This window comes from Schistocerca americana, chromosome 3 (assembly GCF_021461395.2).
Source record: "Schistocerca americana isolate TAMUIC-IGC-003095 chromosome 3, iqSchAmer2.1, whole genome shotgun sequence".
In the NCBI taxonomy this organism is placed as follows: Eukaryota; Metazoa; Arthropoda; class Insecta; order Orthoptera; family Acrididae; genus Schistocerca; species Schistocerca americana.
Genome location: NC_060121.1, coordinates 725348005 through 725367090, shown reverse-complemented (window position 1 = coordinate 725367090; position 19086 = coordinate 725348005). Strand labels below are relative to the sequence as shown.

Sequence of the window (19086 nt, the reverse complement as noted above, 5' to 3'; positions counted from 1 at the left end):
ATAGCCACAATTGGTACTTTTGGTACCCAAAAAAGATAGTTTTTGGGTGTATCTTGATAACTGATACAACTTTTTGGAAAGCAAGAAAATGGTGTTTCTAGATGAATGTCTAAAGACGGTAGAGTTAAAATTTGAGCCATTTCCTGCAGTTAGTAATATAGATAATTGTGGCCCACGCTGCAAAACTCCTAAAACTGATTTTTGCTGTTTTTTGGAACCACCCACGGAAAAATGATGCTTTTGTAAGTCGCCTGAAGTCCATCGTAGACCATTTGTAACGCAAAACAACCAGTCGATTTGCTTTAATTGTCTGGGCTACAGGAAGTGTGTAATATTTAAATTTTGACCATATGCTGTAGGATTTTTACAGTGTGCCTATTCTTCCGATAGTTATACAAATAGTCGCTAGGCCAAGGGCTAGCCAAAACATGTGAGCTATTATCTCTGTGATCGGTATAACCTAATATATGATGCCTTGAAAATCGCATTTTCGCGCGAGGATTTTTGGATCAGATTGGTATCAAGCACTGTCGTTCACGGGCCGATCATCCTCCTTACCTTGTTGGAGTGTATGCCAGACGAAGTATGGTGGTGACCATCAATGTTGCCATGTGTTAATGCATTTGACTTTTCACATTACACTGGAACGATCCGTTGTGCACAGCAGAGACCAAAGATAAGAGATGATGAAATTAAGCGACAGATCCACAAACAGAAAGTCCGTCATCAGATACTTACGCGACTTCTTGGACGAAAGGAAAAATTATAGTGCGTATATTAAAGAAAGGAGCAAGACAGGTAGGAACATAATGTACAAAATTATTAGTCCAGCTACTTACGATTAAAGGCTATCGATGCAAACAATAAGAACGTAACATGACGCAGTTCTGATCTTGGGATATTACGTGAGTGCCAGGGCGCACAGACTTCTGCTCAGAACACCAACTTGACAGATAACAGGGTGCAACGTGGAATACTTGTTCAGCTGTCGGGAGCTAGCACTGTGTCTGCAAGTAATACTTGGAACATGTCCGCTCGATCTCCAGATACGGAGAAAAGAGGCGATATATTGGCTGAAGAAGGGACAATACCAGTAACTGCTGAACTTAATAGGAATAGAGGCCACAGGGAAGCATAAAATTCGCAATTATATCCTCCACCTGTGGCAGAAACGACGGGATGAGTTCTAAACAGCTAGGTGCGCCTAAGGTTTTCTGCCAAATATAAAACAGACGGGGAATGTGACCCCTGAGTCCGTCAGGAGGCCTGGTGCACTTCTTGTCTGGCGCCTAATGGCTTCGAATTGGTAGAAGACCTACCTCCGAGTGTTCCCGTGGTGAAGAAGGCACGTCAGAACATACTATTTCCAGATGTCTGTTGTATGCCTATTTTGCTGATACTGATCGGCAGCAACTGGATTGGCACAAAAGACTCGATGTCGAGGAGATTCTGTGTTGCATAGCAGAGTGGCAGATCCTGAATGATATCACTGTCACTTGGGTCTTCTGCACTGCAGGATGCTGCGGCAGAACATCGAGAAGCGACGCAGTGAAGACAGTTGAGGTCAACATTTGTGGTAGAACAGCCAGCACCGCATCCACGGCCACCATTAACAACCCCAGAGAGAAACACAGCCGTTGGCCGTGTCTCGCTACCCAAGGAACGTCCGCCCCGATAGCTGAGTGGTCAGCGTGACGGATTGCCGTCCTATGGGTCCGGGTTCGATTCCCGGCTGGGTCGGGGATTTTCTCCGCTCAGGGACTGGCTGTTGCTCTATCTTTATCATCATTTCATCCCCATACGGCGCGCAGGTCGCTCAATGAGGCGTCGAATGTAATAAGACCTGCACCAAGGCGGCCGGACCTGCCCCGCAAGGGGCCTCCCGGTCAATGACGCCAAACGCTCATTTCCATTACCCTAGGAACTAGAACCGGTGTGATGTCGGCCGGCGTGCGGGTCTGCTCCTTTCCAGCAACAACTACGCCCCCTCGGAGGAGGGAAATCGTTCGGTGCAAGCTGGGAGCCGACAATCAAACGGAAGAGGCAGAGGCAATTCAAAGAACCGGCAGAGCATGCCCGCGTGCAGATCACTTCCCAGAAGAAAGCATATAGAGCTTTTTAATGGACACACTCGTCTTCTTATCGCAATAGTCGAACCGATTAAAGTGAAGTGTTACTTTAATCTAATCAGCAGCTTTATATACAGGCTCTTCACAGAGTCGCCAAAGTCTCTCAGCTGGACTCCATAAACATCTTAACTGTAGACACAAACATGTGGAAGATCGTAGTGTGTGCATTAACAGTGGCCTCGTGTTGGCTAACTGTGCAGAGCGCACCACGGATAGTGAATGGCACCGGCGTCGACATCGAGGACTACCCGTGGATGGCGTCCATTCAGTTCGAGTACCAGCACAAGTGCGGCGGCATCATCATCAGCGAGACTTGGGTACTGACCTGTGCAGAGTGCGTACAAAAGTTCGACCCTTCGTACTACTTCGTACGCGTCGGCACGTCCATCCGGGAGAGCGATGGGATCATCTACAATGTCACCAAGACCGCCCACAACAGCCACTACAGCTCCACCTCCATGGACTACGACATCGGGGCAGCGCAGATTCTGGGCACCTTCACCTTCAATGAGAAAATTCAGGTAAATTAATAAATATTTGTTAGCCAATGCCTTTTCGCCAAACTTTGAAAAGCACAATAGATGCAATTTAGAACTTCTAAGAGGTTTACTCCCAATTATTTGTGCAAACTGCGGTGACAAATAGATAGAAGAAGATGATAAAGTTAAATTCATGGGCTTACAATCTATGTCTACACTAATGACGACGCTGTAGAAACGTCGTGTCTGTCTGTTTTGTTTCGACACGCTAACCTCCAAAACTACTAGACGGATTTTCATACAGCTTTCACAGGGAAGTTGAGCGCAGCTTGCGGCAACGTATATGCTCTATTTCATAAAATCGGATCACGAGAAAAAGCTATCGTGGTTTAAAGTTTGTCTAGACCCCTCGTATCTATTTGTCTGTTTGAAAACGCTTATCCCTCAAACTACTAGACAAATTTTCGAGATGTGTTCACAGGTAACTTGAGCGTAGCATGGGGGAGCAAACAGACTTTATTTCAGCACAATCAAGATATCGTAATTTAAAGTGTTATCTCGTTTGATGAATTCTAGATGTAGATAGAGGGGAATGGAGGTTCAGATACAACCAAGAGCTTGAGGAACTATACCAGCAGCCCAACATAGCGGGAACTGTCAAAGCCAAACGAATGCAGTGGTCCGGCCATGTGGCCCGGATGGGGGATCACAGATGGCCTCGGAAGCTCCTGGATTTCACACCTACAGGAAAGAGACCGCCAGGGGGACCCAAGAAGCGTTGGAGGGATGGACTCCATGAAGATTTAAACCAAGTGTCAATAGATGTAGATGGATGGCGGATAGCAGCAATGGACAGAGTACAGTGAAGGAGGAAACTTGTACATGCGTTCGGTCCACTGGGCCTGATCGCGTCGTAGTAGTAGTAGTAGTAGTAGTTGAAGAATATAACATGCCATAGGGAAACATATTTACTCTTTGAAAACGGCTGTTTACTCTGTGACGTTTGAACTAGGTCGTATTTGTGAAAACGCTTTTATTGATTGATGCATGGTATGCAAAAGGATTCAACATAATGAATACCATGCTTCTCTCTCTCTCTCTCTCTATTCGTTTAGTCGGTTCCGACTCTTCGTGACCCCATGAACCAAATCTCGCCACTTTTTCCTGTCTTGCACTTTCTCCCGTAGACCTTCCAGGTTGGAACACGTTGCTTCTGTGATGCCATCGATCCATCTCGTCCTCTGACGTCCTCTTCTTCTAGTTCCTTCAATCTTCCCCAGCATCAACGTTTTTTTCCAGCGAGGCATGCCTTCACATTGTGTGTCCAAAGTAGGTCAGCTTTTGTTTTAACATTAGACCTTCCAGGGAGAAATCTGATTTTATTTGCTCCAATATTGATCTGTTGGTTCTCTTTGCAGTCCATGGAACTCTAAGGAGCTTCCTCCAACACCACAATTCGAAGGAGTCAATTCTTCGCCGTTCAGCCTTTCTAATGGTCCAGGTCTCACATCCATACATCACAACTGGAAAGACCATAGCCCTCACAATACGGATCTTTGTTGCTAGTGTTATATCTCTGGACCTTATAACCTTGTCAAGGTTTGACATCGCCTGTCTACCGAGCAACAGGCGTCTCCGGATTTCATGGCTGCAGTCGCCATCAGCAGAGATCTGGGAACCGAGATAACTGAATGTGGTCACTACCTCCATGGTTTCTCCTGCTATATCCCACGAATTGGTAGGTGTAGTTGCTTCTACAATCCTCAATATGTTTAATCCAGTCCATACTAGTATTATTAAACGGCCAAGTAACTCTATTTCTTATATTTTCAAGACTAAACTGTTGAAATGATTTCGATGAAATTTGGGAAGGGGGTTGTTCGAGCCCTGGGTAAGAAAATAGGCTACTTCATAAAGTAAAGAAAGAAAATCTTCCCCTAAGAGTGTGAAGTAGGGGATTCAACATGTCTGCAATTGTATTAACGTGATTAAATTTGCTGTATAATATCCATGTTGTATGATGCGTAGTTACTTCAGTAGCACGATGCACAGATGTGCGCTCCTGCCCCCTTTACTTAGCACATGCCACTCGGCAACAACGCTGCGCATGCCGCTATGTCGCGTATTGGGCACTGGGGAGATGGGTGAGAGGTAAAGTGGAGGGGGGGGGGGGAGGCGCACGTCACTAGCTATGCTCATCGGACCTGGCAGACAGCCGACATTATTGTGTGAACAACAGCTTATTTACTCACCATCACTCACCGTGACAAAAGTACTGACATGCAACTGCAGCTGCTCGTAGCAGCTAGTTACACAATAAATTTAGATGGAAAGAGCAAATCACAGAACTGCCTTAAGCACCTAAACAAATCTCTATATTCAATGATATGTATATCCGGATAAAACAAAAAATTTAAAAAGCCAATATACTTTGCCTACTCTCATTCTGTTTTCTGTCGTTTGTTGTGAACTCAAGAACGTCTTGCAGAGATCTTTTCAAGGTAATGTGAATAATAACTGTTGCTTCCCAATATATTTATTCCTTAATGCAATTTATTGTAATTAATATGTCTCTTTTCCAACCAATGACTCAACTGATAAAATCAAGTGTCCGTTATGGACGACTGCATAATATCATTAACTTGCTAACTACCATATCATGTCAAGTTTCGGAAAAGTTTGAAGAATTCATTAGCAATTAATTCCTTCTAATGCAGTGACAATTTTTCTAGTAGAACCAAAAGATGTGTATATTATTAATAATAACAAACAGTGTGGGTCTTAGTAAAATCATATCTCTGCACATCTCCAATGTAGTAAAGTCATTATTGTATAGAAGTGTTATTTTGGTGATTCAGAGCTACAACAGTGTTAAGAACTATCACATGCTCATTGATGTATTATGCATAAACGTGTTCTGTAAACAGTTTTATTACCTCATCATCATCATCATCATCATTTAAGACTGGTTATGCCTTTCAGCGTTCAGTCTGAAGCATAGCCCCCTTATAAAATTCCTCCATGATCCCCTATTCAGTGCTAACATTGGTGCCTCTTCTGATGTTAAACCTATTACTTCAAAATCATTCTTAACCGAATCCAGGTACCTTCTCCTTGGTCTGCCCCGACTCCTCCTACCCTCTACCGCTGAACCCATGAGTCTCTTGGGTAACCTTGCTTCTCCCATGCGTGTTACTTGACCCCACCATCTAAGCCTGTTCGCCCTGACTGCTACATCTATAGAGTTCATTCCCAGTTTTTCTTTGATTTCCTCACTGTGGACACCCTCCTGCCATTGTTCCCATCTACTAGTACCTGCAATTATCCTAGCTACTTTCATATCCGTAACCTCAACCTTGTTGATAAGGTAACCTGAATCCACCCAGCTTTCGCTCCCATACAGCAAAGTTGGTCCAAAGATTGAACGGTGCACAGATAGCTTAGTCTTGGTACTGACTTCCTTCTTGCAGAAGAGAGTAGATCGTAGCTGAGCGCTCACTGCATTAGCTTTGCTACACCTCGCTTCCAGTTCTTTCACTATGTTGCCATCCTGTGAGAGTATGCATCCTAAGTACTTGAAACCGTCCACCTGTTCTAACTTTGTTCCTCCTATTTGGCACTGAATCCGTTTATGTTTCTTTCCCACTGACATTACTTTCGTTTTGGAGATGCTAATCTTCATACCATAGTCCTTACATTTCTGATCTAGCTCTGAAATATTACTCTGCAAACTTTCAATCGAATCTGCCATCACAACTAAGTCATCCGCATATGCAAGACTGCTTATTTTGTGTTTACATATCTTAATCTCACCCAGCCAGTCTATTGTTTTCAACATATGATCCATAAATAATATGAACAACAGTGGAGACAGGTTGCAGCCTTGTCTTACCCCTGAAACTACTCTGAACCATGAACTCAATTTACCGTCAACTCTAACTGCTGCCTGACTATCCATGTAAAGACCTTTGATTGCTTGCAAAAGTTTGCCTCGTAGAACAGACAAGAACTTCCTCCTAGGAACCCGGTCATATGCCTTTTCTAGATCTATAAAGCATAGATACAATTCCCTGTTCCACTCATAACACTTCTCCATTATTTGCCGTAAGCTAAAGATCTGATCCTGACAACCTCTAAGAGACCTAAACCCACAATGATTTTCATCCAATTGGTCCTCAACTAATACTCGCACTTTCCTTTCAACAATACCTGAGAAGATTTTACCCACAACGCTGATTAAAGAGATACCTCTGTAGTTGTTAAAATCTTTTCTGTTTCCATGTTTAAAGATTGGTGTGATTACTGCTTTTGTCCAGTCTGATGGAACCTGTCCCGACTCCCAGGCCATTTCAATTATCCTGTGTAGCCATTTAAGACCTGACATTGCACTGTATTTGATGAGTTCCGACTTAATTTCATCCACCCCAGCTGCTTTATTGCACTGCAATCTATTGACCATTTTCTCCACTTCCTCAAATGTGATGCTATTTCCATCATCATTCCTATCCCATTCTACCTCGAAATCTGAAACATTACTGATCGTATTTTCACCTACATTGAGCAACTCTTCAAAATATTCCCTCCATCTGCCCAAGGCATCCACAGGATTCACCAGAAGTTTTCCTGACCTGTCCAAAATACTTGTCATTTCCTTCTTACCTCCCTTTCGAAGACTGCTAATTACACTCCAGAATGGTTTTCCAGCAGCTTGACCCATAGTCTCCAACCTGTTTCCAAAGTCTTCCCAAGATTTCTTCTTGGATGCTGCAATTATCTGTTTGGCTTTGCTTCTTTCTTCAACATAACTCCCTCTGTCTACCTGAGTTCTAGTGTGTAGCCATTTTTGATACGCTTTCTTTTTCCTTTTACAGGCTGCCTTAACTGTGTCATTCCACCAAGCTGTTTGCTTCATCCTACTTTTACACACTACTGTTCCAAGACATTCTTTAGCCACTTCTAGTACTGTGTCCCTGTACCTTGTCCATTCCATTTCCAATGACTGTAATTGACTACATTCAACTAACTGGTACCTTTCTGAGATCGCTGTTATGTACTTGTGCCTGATTTCCTTATCCTGAAATTTCTCCACTCTTATCCCCCTACATATGGACCTGACCTCCTGAACTTTGGGCCTCACAATTCCAATTTCACTGCAGATTAAATAATGATCAGTGTCATCAAAGAATCCCCTGAATACCCGTGTGTCCCTCACAGCCTTCCTGAATTCCTGATCTGTTATTATATAGTCAATGACAGATCTGGTTCCCCTGCCTTCCTAAGTATACCGGTGAATGTTCTTACGTTTAAAAAAGGAGTTTGTGATTACTAAGCCCATACTGACACAGAAATCCAAGAGTTGTTTCCCGTTCCTGTTGGCCTCCATATCCTCTCCAAATTTACCCATAACCTTTTCATACCCTTCTGTTCGATTTCCAATCCTGGCGTTAAAATCACCCATGAGCAGAACACTGTCCTTGTCCTTTACTCTAACAACTACATCACTGAGTGCCTCATAAAAACTATCCATCTTATCTTGATCTGTCCCTTCACAATGCGAATCAAATGAAAATATGTTGTAGTCTTGTTTTTTCTTGTTCCACGTCCGTGAGAACCATTTAACTTGGAATCTGTCGAATTTTTTTGTTCACTTTGGATCTACGGAATAAATACAATTTCTACTCTGACATGTTTCGTATACAACTTTCATGTAGATCCGTATTGTGTTCATACAGTTTCAAGAAACCGTAAAACTCTGCGCTGTGATGGAAAGGGCAGAACATAATAAACATTTACAGATTCATACACATTCTGTGAAACACTGAAGTATATGGCAGAGTGTACTCATTTTGCTATTACTTCCCCTTCAAGTAGAATATAGAATGTGAGAAGAATATTGCTCAAATGTCCATGAGTGTGATGTAAATATTCTAATCTTGCTATACATTTCGCAACGTGGCCGATATGCAGAGATGTGAAGAATATCTCCATATACTTCACTTGATACTGTTCTTGAAAATTTGTAGTTACGCTTTCGCAAGGTGACTTGCTCGATATTCAGGTTCTGTTTCTTTTTCTTTCTTCTAAGATTTCGCTGACGCTCTCCCGTGAGCCAATCCCTACGAGTTGTGACACACAGATACAGTCTTTCAGAGGCTCTAGCCTTAGTTTGTTTCAGTCTTTGCAGAATACACGCAGTACTTGTAATAGGCGTGCATGAAAACTTTAAACCGTGGGGCACTGTGCTTCCATAGCAAATATCTTACCTTTCTCATGCTTTATTTTATCGCCTGCGCCAGCAACAAACGCAAAGCTACAACTTGCCATGGCTGCCTTGCTTTGTTTTCAAACTCCCACAGAGTCTTCCGATCAAGAAAGTATATGCAGTGATAAAAGAATTTCTTCGTCAGTTACAGAACTTAGGCTGTGGCCAAGCCAAATTCTCCACTGTATCGACTCTACTGCGTCTGCTAATTGCACAGAATCTCGCGGGTTCCTCAGACCATGTTTCAGGAGAAATAGTAAATATTTTAGGAGATGGCAGTGTATACTAATTCGAATTAATCATTCCATTTAACATGGGTCCAGTTTTTATTGGTAAAAGAATTACAGCTGGTTGGAGAGATATGTATTCATTGCGGTGTTGGCGCACTAGTTGCCATGGGTTTATTTATCGATTGTCATTTTTGTTTATACTTAAAGTTGCGAAGTTGGCTTCAGTTTAAATAATTGAATTTTTAAACTATTATTCTGATTTGTTAGGCTGTTCTACTGTATCGTTTAAGCATGCCGCATGTACTTACAATTTCTGAGTATGCCGGTATGGTATTTCGTGTATGGGTTTTGTAACGGCAATACTACTGCTGCTACTTGTAGGGAACACGGCTGACGATTTCCTATCCGCACAGTGCCAGATTCAATAGTGTTTACTCGTGTTCCCACAAAAACCCACGGGACTGGCGCGCAGCAGTAATATCACGTCTGTTCGTACAAATAAACAGAGTTTGGATGAAGTAGAACACATTATTGAATTGGTAGAATAAAGTCTTTCAACAAAAACACGTACAATTAATGCACTTATCGATGTTCCATGCACAAGAATATGGCGCACATTACGTACGCACAACCGCTGTAATTATTTACAGCGGATTAAAATCTATGGAGAAGAAGATGAAGGCAGGAATTTGGAATTCGGCGTTGCCTACTTGGTGATCGCGGAGTAGTACCATTAAGACTGTTTAGTGATGAAGCTATTTTCATATCTGACACAACACTCACAACACTCGTAGATCACATCGGTGGACCGACGGATACCGTCATACCTATAGAAAGACACCTTTTCAAGAAAGCTTCCCTGTATGTGTCCTTGGTTCCACCTTCCCGCCCCCACCCCCCACATCCCCAGAAGCTTTGGCCGGAGTACGTAATCGAATGTGACTGAGGCATTTGTGTCAGTTCCTGTGGAGCCTGTAGTCAACGAAATTTTATCTTTGGTCAAGAGCATATGACTAGAAGTGGATAACAATGATCTCGATGAGTCTATGGAAGATCACAGCCAAGAAATGGCCACCAAAGAGCTTGTGAAGTTGCAGTGTGTCTCACAACAGGAAGTTGTGGAGAGGAGTTCTGCAGAGGGGTAGGTGGAGGAGGCTGAGACGGTAATAGCAAAGCAGCAATCTTCTCGTGTAGGAAGAGAAATGCTGAAAGCATGGGAATTACCCCAACAAAGCAGAGGCTAGGCGCGCTACAAATTTATTTCACGATAATTCTGTGTCGTTTCTGCCATGTATAGAAGCATCGGCAGAAAGAAATGACCAAAGATATTTTCCTAGAAAAAAAGAATTAGTTATGTGTCGTGAATAATAAAGTACCTTGTAAGTAGGCTGTTTAGGTTTTTATGTTGGTAACGCCACGTAGAGCTCTGTATGAAAATCACTGACTGTGCTGTGTGCAATCTGTGGCTGGTTGGCATTGTTGGAATATTCGCTCTCGTATTGTTGGGCAGTTGGATGTGAACAGCGCGTAGTGTTGCGCAGTTGGAGGTGAGCCGCCAGCAGTGGTGGATGTGAGAAGAGAGATGGTAGAGTTTTGAGAGCGAACGATCTGGACGTGTGTCCGTCAGAATAAGGAAATTTGTGAGACTGGATGTCATGAACGGAAACATTCCACGTGGGAAAAATATATCTAAAAACAAAGATGACGTAATTTACCACACGAAAGCGTTGGTATGTTGGTAGACATACAAACATACAAGCAAAATTCAAGCTTTCGCAACCCACAGTTGCTTCATCAGGAAAGAGGGAAGGAGAGGGAAAGACGAAAGGATGTGGGTTTTAAGGGTGAGGGTAAGGAGTCATTCCAATCCCGGGAGCGGAAAGACTTACCTTAGGGGGAAAAAAGGACAGGTACACACTCGCGCTTGTGCCTGTATATGTGCGGATGGATATGTGTGTGTATGTGTAAGTCTTTCCGCTCCCGGGATTGGAATGACTCCTTACCCTCTCCCTTAAAACCCACATCCTTTCGTCTTTCCCTCTCCTTCCCTCTTTCCTGATGAAGCAACCGTGGGTTGCGATAGCTTAAATTTTGCGTGTGTGTTTGTGTGTCTATCAACATACCAACGCTATATATATGATGACTTTTGAACATTATTAAGGTAAATACATTGTTTGTTCTCTATCAACATCTTTCATTTGCTAACTATGCCTTCCATAGTTAGAATCTTTTATTTAGCTGGCAGTATTTGCGCTCGCTGTATTGCAGTAGTTCGAGTAACGAAGATTTTTGTGGGGTAATTGATTCATGAAAGGTATAGGTTATTGTTAGTCAGGGCCATTCTTTTGTAGGGATTATTGAAAGTCAGACTGCGCTGCGCTAAAAATATTGTGTGTCAGTTTAGTGATGATCAGAATAAGTAAAGAGAGAAATGTCTGAGTACGTTCAGTTTTGCTCAGCTGTTTAAAAATCAATTAACGTAAGAGGTTTACCAGCACAGTAATTCATAAATTTTTCTGAGGGGATGTTTCAACATAATAGGTGTATATATAATTTGAATAAATGTCGCAAATAAGATAAAAACTTTTAGTACTTTTATGCATGAAACGCATTGATGTATTTTACATTAATTTATAAGGAATCAATTGTTTCGCTTAACGATTGTTTCGCACTACGAGTAAGATTCTGGACCGATTTATGCTCACTCTATGATGTTCCACTGTGTTCGTGATTGTAATCCTTTACAGCCTTTGAACTGGTGTGATTTATCATGTAATTGAAATTTAGAGGATTCCTTTTGGTACTCATGTGGATGACTTCAAACGTTTCATCATTACTAGTCAACTGCTACTTTTCTGATCATACAGATATCTTGTGTAAATAGTTTTGCAATTTGTTTTAAAGGTTAGATGTCTTTATAAAAAGGTAAATCATAGCATCACGTGCAAACAATCTACGAGTTCTTCTCAGATTGTTTCCTAAATCGTGTATTAGAAACAGCAGCGGGAGTAGAACACCTCCTTGGGGAACACCAGATATTACTTCTGTTTTACTTGACGACTTTCCATCAGTTACTACGAACTGTGACCTTTCTGATAGAAAATCTCGAATGCAGTTGCACAGCTGAGACGATATGCCATAGGTACCCAATTTGATTAGAAGTCGCTTGTGAGGTACCGCATAAAAAGCCCTGTCAATAGCACTCATTACATGTGAGAATAAAGATCTAATTGTGTTTCATAAGAACGATATTTTCTGAATCCGTGTTGGCTGTTTGTCAATAAATCATTTTCTTCGAGATAACTCATAATGTTCGAACACAGTATATGTTCCACAATCCTACTGAAAATCGACTTTAATGATATGGGTATGTAATTTAGCGGATTACTCCTGTTTTTTTCTTGGGTATTGGTGTAGCTTGCGCAACTTTCCAGTCTTTAGGTGCGGATATTTCGACAAGCGGTTGGTTGTTTATGTTTGCTAAATATGGGGCTATTGTATCAGCATGCTGTGAGAGGAACTTGACTGGTATACAGTCAGGACCGCGGACTTGCCTTTATGTCTTTTAAGCTGCTTTTTTATAAATCTTTGGTGGGTGTGTTCGAGCCGGCGATCATAGCTACCAAGCAGTGACGTTAACCAGTAAACCACACTGCAGGCACCATAGCTTGCAGCAATATGTTTAATTTGATGACTCACAGTGCATATTCTGGTGTCGTGAAATCATGTTTTTTTTAAGGTTTAATGTGACTTCTGTTGGTAATTAGGCAACCGATTAGTCGCTACTTCTTCAGCTACGACATAGATTTTCGTTCTGAGCTCAGCGGGGTAGCAAAAAGATTCTTATTGTTGGTATTTACCTTTAGTAAATGTCGCGAGTTGTCATGTCTGGCGATGAAGGTGGTCACGCAAATGTTATACGTGTGAGAATACAAACGAAATGGTTGCCAGAGTTGGCAAAGCTCTTTGCGTTACATGCGCCTTCACGCGAGACTGGCGCAGGCGAAACAAAGCAGGCATCTCGTCATGGTTATCTAATTTGTAACAATACGATCACAAGAAAAACAGTGAATTAGGAGCGTTACGAAACTCGCGCGTGAGCATAGATGACGATTTTTAATCAGTTTTACTTCTTAGTCACTTGAAGTAATGCATCACGAGATGTGGAAACTAAAAAGTTGAAAGCATGCACACTGTGAGGTGGCACTGGTTTCAAAAACGTAAATTCAGATCAGACTGAAACTTATGAAATCAATTCAGATCGAAAATTAGTTGAACGCTGCTTTAAACGACTACATAATATATTCTGATTAGCACAGATTACCATTACGGCGAGCAGGTGTTGCTAACTGCACACCACTACCTGCGACAAGCTCTGAGGAAAATCCACACCACTGTGATTCGGCCCGTCGAGTTCTATTCACCCCTGTCCTCAGAGCGGAAGTCCTCTGACGTCATTTCATGTGACCAATTGCAGAGCAAATTCCACGGAAGTGTTTGGCGATACCAGTGCTCCTTTTGTCCGAACCGAGTGTCAACAAGCTTCGCAAACACAGAGAGATCCATAGTTTGAAAGGGTGATACGCATACAGCAAGCAGCTGAGAAAAATTCCTGAGAAGGGTGAGGTGTAGAGTTGGGGAAACTTGGGGAAAAAGTCCTTTTCCTCGCTCCCATCCACCCTGCGTCCGTCGATTGTTTAATGCCCCCTCGAAAAATAACGCCTTACCAGTAGATTTCATTGGCATAGTGATTGGGTTTTATAGTTCGCCATTTATTGATTCTCCTAGTTTCTTTTATCTTTTATGCATACCACTGGTGAGAAAGAGGAAAAATCTCGTGAGAATTGCACTAAGAGGTCACATCAACATCGCGAGCGAGAAACAGGCTGCCACTGATGGTGTTCCAACTGAATAAAACGAAGAGTGTATGGCGACGAAGAAATACGTTTCAATAGTTACATACACAGTGCCAGTATTAATTAGTTATTGATACTGCAGCTACTGGTACCGTGTATGTAGAAATGGAGAATTTGACCGGTATTATTTCGGTAGTGTCACAGCATTGAAGAGATATTTAATATATTTACATCGCTTGAACCTCTTCAAGTGAGTCACAGTTACTATACTGATATAACTGAATTAATGAGAATGTTTTTACAACACCATGTGCTATTCTGTCTAGAGCACTTCACAAAACTCGCTACCATATACCCGTCGCAATCATGCATTTCAGCCGCAGACAGTATTTGTGCTACGATATATCTGTGTGTGCAACAACAGTCGTCCACTACAAGGCAATCATATTCTACAGTCTGAATTTAAAAGATACATTCCTTGAAATGCTACGGGACTATTTATACACTAAAGACAAAAAATAAAGAAAAACCTAACATTAAAAGGGCGTTGTGCAACATAAATGCAAGTTACCAGGTGTGTTTCTACATCTGAAAGATGATTTCTATATGTTTATTCAAATTTCCCGCCAGCTGCATAAGAGTGACACTAGTAACGCCACAGTGAGGATGCAAATCAGGTTTGCTTTAAAGGGTAACGGTCGTGAGCATTAGTTACCTTTGAGATTCGACGTGACGAATTGATGTTAGTCAAGAAAGCCTTCAAGGCGACAAACCTCACTGGGTTTGAACGAGGTCGTGTAATAGGGCTACGAAAAGCTGGATGTTCCTTCTGTGATATTGCTGAAAGACCTGTCAGGGATGTAGCCACTGTACATGACTGCTGGCACCGGAAGTGTCGCAAGAAGACCAGGCTCCGGACGGCCATGGCACTACAGAGAAGGAAGACCATCGTGTTCGGCATAGGTTCTGGCGCATCGTACTGCTTCTGCAGAGCCATTTGAGCAGCAGCTGGGACCACAGTGACACAACGAGCTGGTACAAATCGGTTAATTCGAGGACAGCTCCGACCAGACACCTCGTAGCGTGCATTACAGTGACCCCAAAGCATCGCCGTTTGCAACTTCAGTGGCGTCAACCGCGAGCTCATTGGAGGGCGGGGTGGAGGTCTGTTGTTTTTTCTGATGAAAGCTGCTTCTGCCTCGGTGCCAGCGATGACCGAGTGTTGGTTAGAAGGGGGCCAGCTGACGGCCTGCAACCAACCTGTGGGCGTGTTGGACACACTGGACATACACCTGGAGTTATGATCTGCGGTGCGATTTCATGTGACAGCGGGAGCACTCTAGTAGTTATCCCAAGAACTCTGACTGCAAAATTGTACGTCAGTCTGGTGATTCGACCTGTTGTGCTACCATGCATTAACAGCCTTCCAGGCGCTGTCTTCCAACAGGATAATGCTCGCCCACATACCACTGTTGTAGCCCAACATGATATACAGAGTGTCGATATGTTGCCTTGGCCTGCCCGGTCACCAGATCTGTCCCCAGTCGAGCATAAATGGGTAATCATTGGACGACAGCTCCAGCCTCACTGAGAAACAGGATTAACCGTCCCTGTGCTAAGTGCAACAGGCGTAGAACTCCATCCCACAAACTGACATCCGGTAGCTGTACAACACAATGCATGAATGTCTGTGTACTTGCATTCGGCATTCTGGTGGTTACACCTATTATTAATGTACCAGTATTTTACATTTGTAATGGCTTATTTCACACTGACATTGGCCCATGATTTGCGATGCTATTCACTTAAATATATTACCTAGATAAATGTATTCCCAAAATTTCATTACACTACATTAAATATTTTTTTGTGTTGCGATTTACTCCCGTCAGTGTACTTTGAAAGTATTCTGGGTTTCTTACATATTCTGGATACTTTGTAAATATTGTTTTCTTTCTGAAGATACTCTTTTAATTGGAGTTGTCCATTGTTTCTACAACGTGTAACGTTGGATTACTGTGCTGGTAAGCCCCTACGTTATTTGATTTTCAAACAGCTGAGCAGAACTGAACGTACTCAGAAATTTCGCATTTGGCTCTTTACCTATTCTGATCAACACTAAAATGACACACAATATTTTTAGCGCAACGCAGTCTGACTTTCAATAATCCCTACAAAAGAATGGCCCTGACTAACATTAAACTATATCTTTCACAAATCACTTACCTCACAAAAATCTTCGTTACTCAAGCTACTGCAATACAGCGAGCGCCACTACTGCCAGCTAAATAAAAGATTCAAACTACTGCAGGCACTAACTACTGATAGGCATAGTTAGCAAATGAAAGATTTTGAGAGAGAACAAACAATGTATTTACCTTAATAGTGCTCAAAAGTCATAATATATACAGCAGTTCATGACATCCAGTCTTACAAATTTACTGTCTCTGTCCAGATCATCCGCTCTCAAAACTCCGCCATCTCACTGCCCACATCCATCACTGCTGGCGGCTCACCTCCAACTGCGCAACGCTACGCGCTGTTAACAGCCAACTGCCCAACACTACAATAGCAAATTCCAACAATGCCACCCGGCCACAGACTGCACACAGCACAGCCAGTGATTTTCATACAGAGCGCTACGTGACGGTGGCGTTACCAATACAAGAACCTAAACAGCCGACTTACAAACGTCCTAATATTACATTTAATTTCGTGGCGAAAGTCTAAAGTCAGTGTTTGGCCAGATTTCTGAGGCTTGGACGGCACAATTACCAACACATTCTCTTGTTATCTTTGGGCGTTCTCTGTGACGACTTCTCTTTTTGCTTGCTCTCTGAGCAGCCCATTCCGCTGACGACAGTGGAGCCTGAGGCCGGCACGCTGGTGACCATAACTGGCTGGGGCACAGTCTGGAACGGCGGGTACCTGGCGGACCAGCTGCAGATGGTGCAGCTCTATATCGTGGACCGGGACAACTGCAGTGCCGCCTATGACGGGCTGGGCAAGGTGAGCGTCCGCAAGATCTGCGCCTGGTGGCCGGGCGGCGGCCGCGACCGCTGTGGCCCCGACTATGGGGGCCCCATGGTGTTGGATGGCGTGCTGGTGGGGGTCATCTCCTCCTGGGGCAACGGCTGTGCCCTTCCCGGCTGGCCCAGCGTCTACGCCAACATCGCCAACGACGAAATCAGGCAGTGGATCAATGACACCACCGGCGTCTAGAGCCTACTACTGCTGTTGTGCTTTTTCCAGTTGTGACACTCTTTCGTCTTGGTTACACTATTTCAGCTTGAGATGAATGTAAATAATATTACGCAAATTAAACAGTAATAAAAAACTGGAAACCACATACAAAAAATTCGTTTTAAAACACCCAGTGAAACGTAAACGGCGTTGGATATCCTTTTTCCCGTTCGCATTATTTATGGAGTTAAAAAAAATGGTTCAAATGGCTCTGAACACTATGGGACTTAACTGCTGAGGTCATCAGTCCCCTAGAACTTAGAACTACTTAAACCTATCTAACCTAAGGACATCACACACATCCATGCCCTAGGCAGGATTCGAACCTGCAACCGTAGCGGTCGCGAGGTTCCATACTGTAGCGCCTAGAACCGCTCGGCCACTCCGGCCGGCTATGGCGTTCCTGCCTGGAACCAAAATAGGTAATAAAATATACTTTTATTCATAGATGTGAAAAAATTCTATATTATCACAAGGACATCAACAAACATATAAGCGTATTTTAAAATGTACGGTATGTTTTGTGTTTGTTATTATCATGATATCATAACGTATTGATTATAATCCGTTCATCATACGAATAAATCTAATGTAAACATTGCACTATGTATTCTTCCGCGTTTGCTGGAACCTCATTGGATTTCCGTTTCACGTGGGACTGCAGCCAAGCTGTCTCGAGTACTGTCAAGTACGATAATGTTACATTTTGTGCTGTGCGTTACGCGCACATCGATATTACTGGATAGCAGCTTTACCAGCATATTTAGCTTGGACAGCACTCGCCGGTCACCTGATACAGCTAGCCTGCAGTGAAGTGGCCAGCTGCAATAAATGGTTCAAATGGCTCTAAACACTATTGGACTTAACATCTGAGGTCATCAGTGCCCTAGACTTAGAACTACTTAAACCTAACTAACCTAAGGACATCACACATATCCATGCCCGAGGCAGGATTCGAACCTGCGACCGTAGCAGCAGCGCGGCTCCGGATTGAAGCGCCTAGAAGCACTCGCCCACAGCGGCCGGCGGCCAGGTGCAGTTCACACGTAAAAAAGGGACGAGCAGAGGAGCAATACAGCTTCGAATGTCATTTAATTTTTAAGCATAATGAAATAATACACTGCAAACCTCCCACAATACACTCTTTAGACGACTAGACGAAAACCGCAACACGTTATCGTTTTTATCTAACGTACTATTGTAATTAAAAACAAAATGGTTCAAATGGCTCTGAGCACTATGGAACTTAACTTCTGAAGTCATCAGTCCCCATGAACTTAGAACTACTTAAACCTAACTAACCTAAGGACATCACACACATCCATGCCCGAGGCAGGATTCGAACCTGCGACCGTAGCAGTCGCGCGGTTCCAGACTGTAGCGCCTAGAACCGCTCGGCCACTACAGCCGGCAATTAAAAACAAGAATGATGAAAATTCCTGATTGGACCACAGAGTAATTTTTCTGCATAAGCTGTGTGTAACATAACAGAGTAGTGAGGTATTACACCGTATAGTTAAATATCATCGTCTGGTAATCTCTCAGCTCTTTCCTTATCCGAATCTGAGAAATACATTTCAGTTCTGGAAGCGTCACCTGCTACGTTGATAACGAGCCTATCAACAACAGAATCCACGAAGCCAACCGGGCGCAGCATTTTCTCTTCTTCTTCTATGACGAGCAGTTCTATATCTCGCCAGCATTCGGCAGTGACGTGTGAAAAAGCTGCGTGCGTTAGTTCCAGCGTCAGGGGGCTTAACAGTCATGTTACTTCTCGGGCCAAATGCCGCAGCTTGGCTCCAGATCAGTTCTATTTGGTTCATATTGTAATGGTACAGTAGCAAATGTAAAATTGCAGCATTTGTATGATACGCTCGATGTTGCGAA

At 43.1% G+C, this 19086-nt stretch overlaps 1 protein-coding gene across 1 annotated transcript; it reads left to right on the top strand.

Moving 5' to 3' along the window:
* The first annotated feature begins 2239 nt into the window (after positions 1–2239).
* On the top strand, positions 2240–17298 carry LOC124607444 (trypsin-2-like). Its single transcript, XM_047139778.1, has 2 exons — positions 2240–2650; positions 16801–17298. The coding sequence occupies exons 1-2, from the start codon at positions 2273–2275 to the stop codon at positions 17176–17178; spliced, it is 756 nt and encodes a 251-aa protein (XP_046995734.1). The 5' UTR covers positions 2240–2272; the 3' UTR covers positions 17179–17298.
* Positions 17299–19086: the final 1788 nt, after the last annotated feature.

What these genes read in the sequence shown, in the direction of transcription:
- LOC124607444 (XM_047139778.1), top strand. Translation starts at nt 2,273, where the DNA reads ATGTGGAAGATCGTAGTGTGTGCATTAACAGTGGCCTCGTGTTGGCTA. An exon ending in CCTTCAATGAGAAAATTCAG is followed by an intron (nt 2,651 to 16,800) that starts GTAAATTAATAA and finishes CTCTCTGAGCAG; the next exon opens with CCCATTCCGCTGACGACAGT.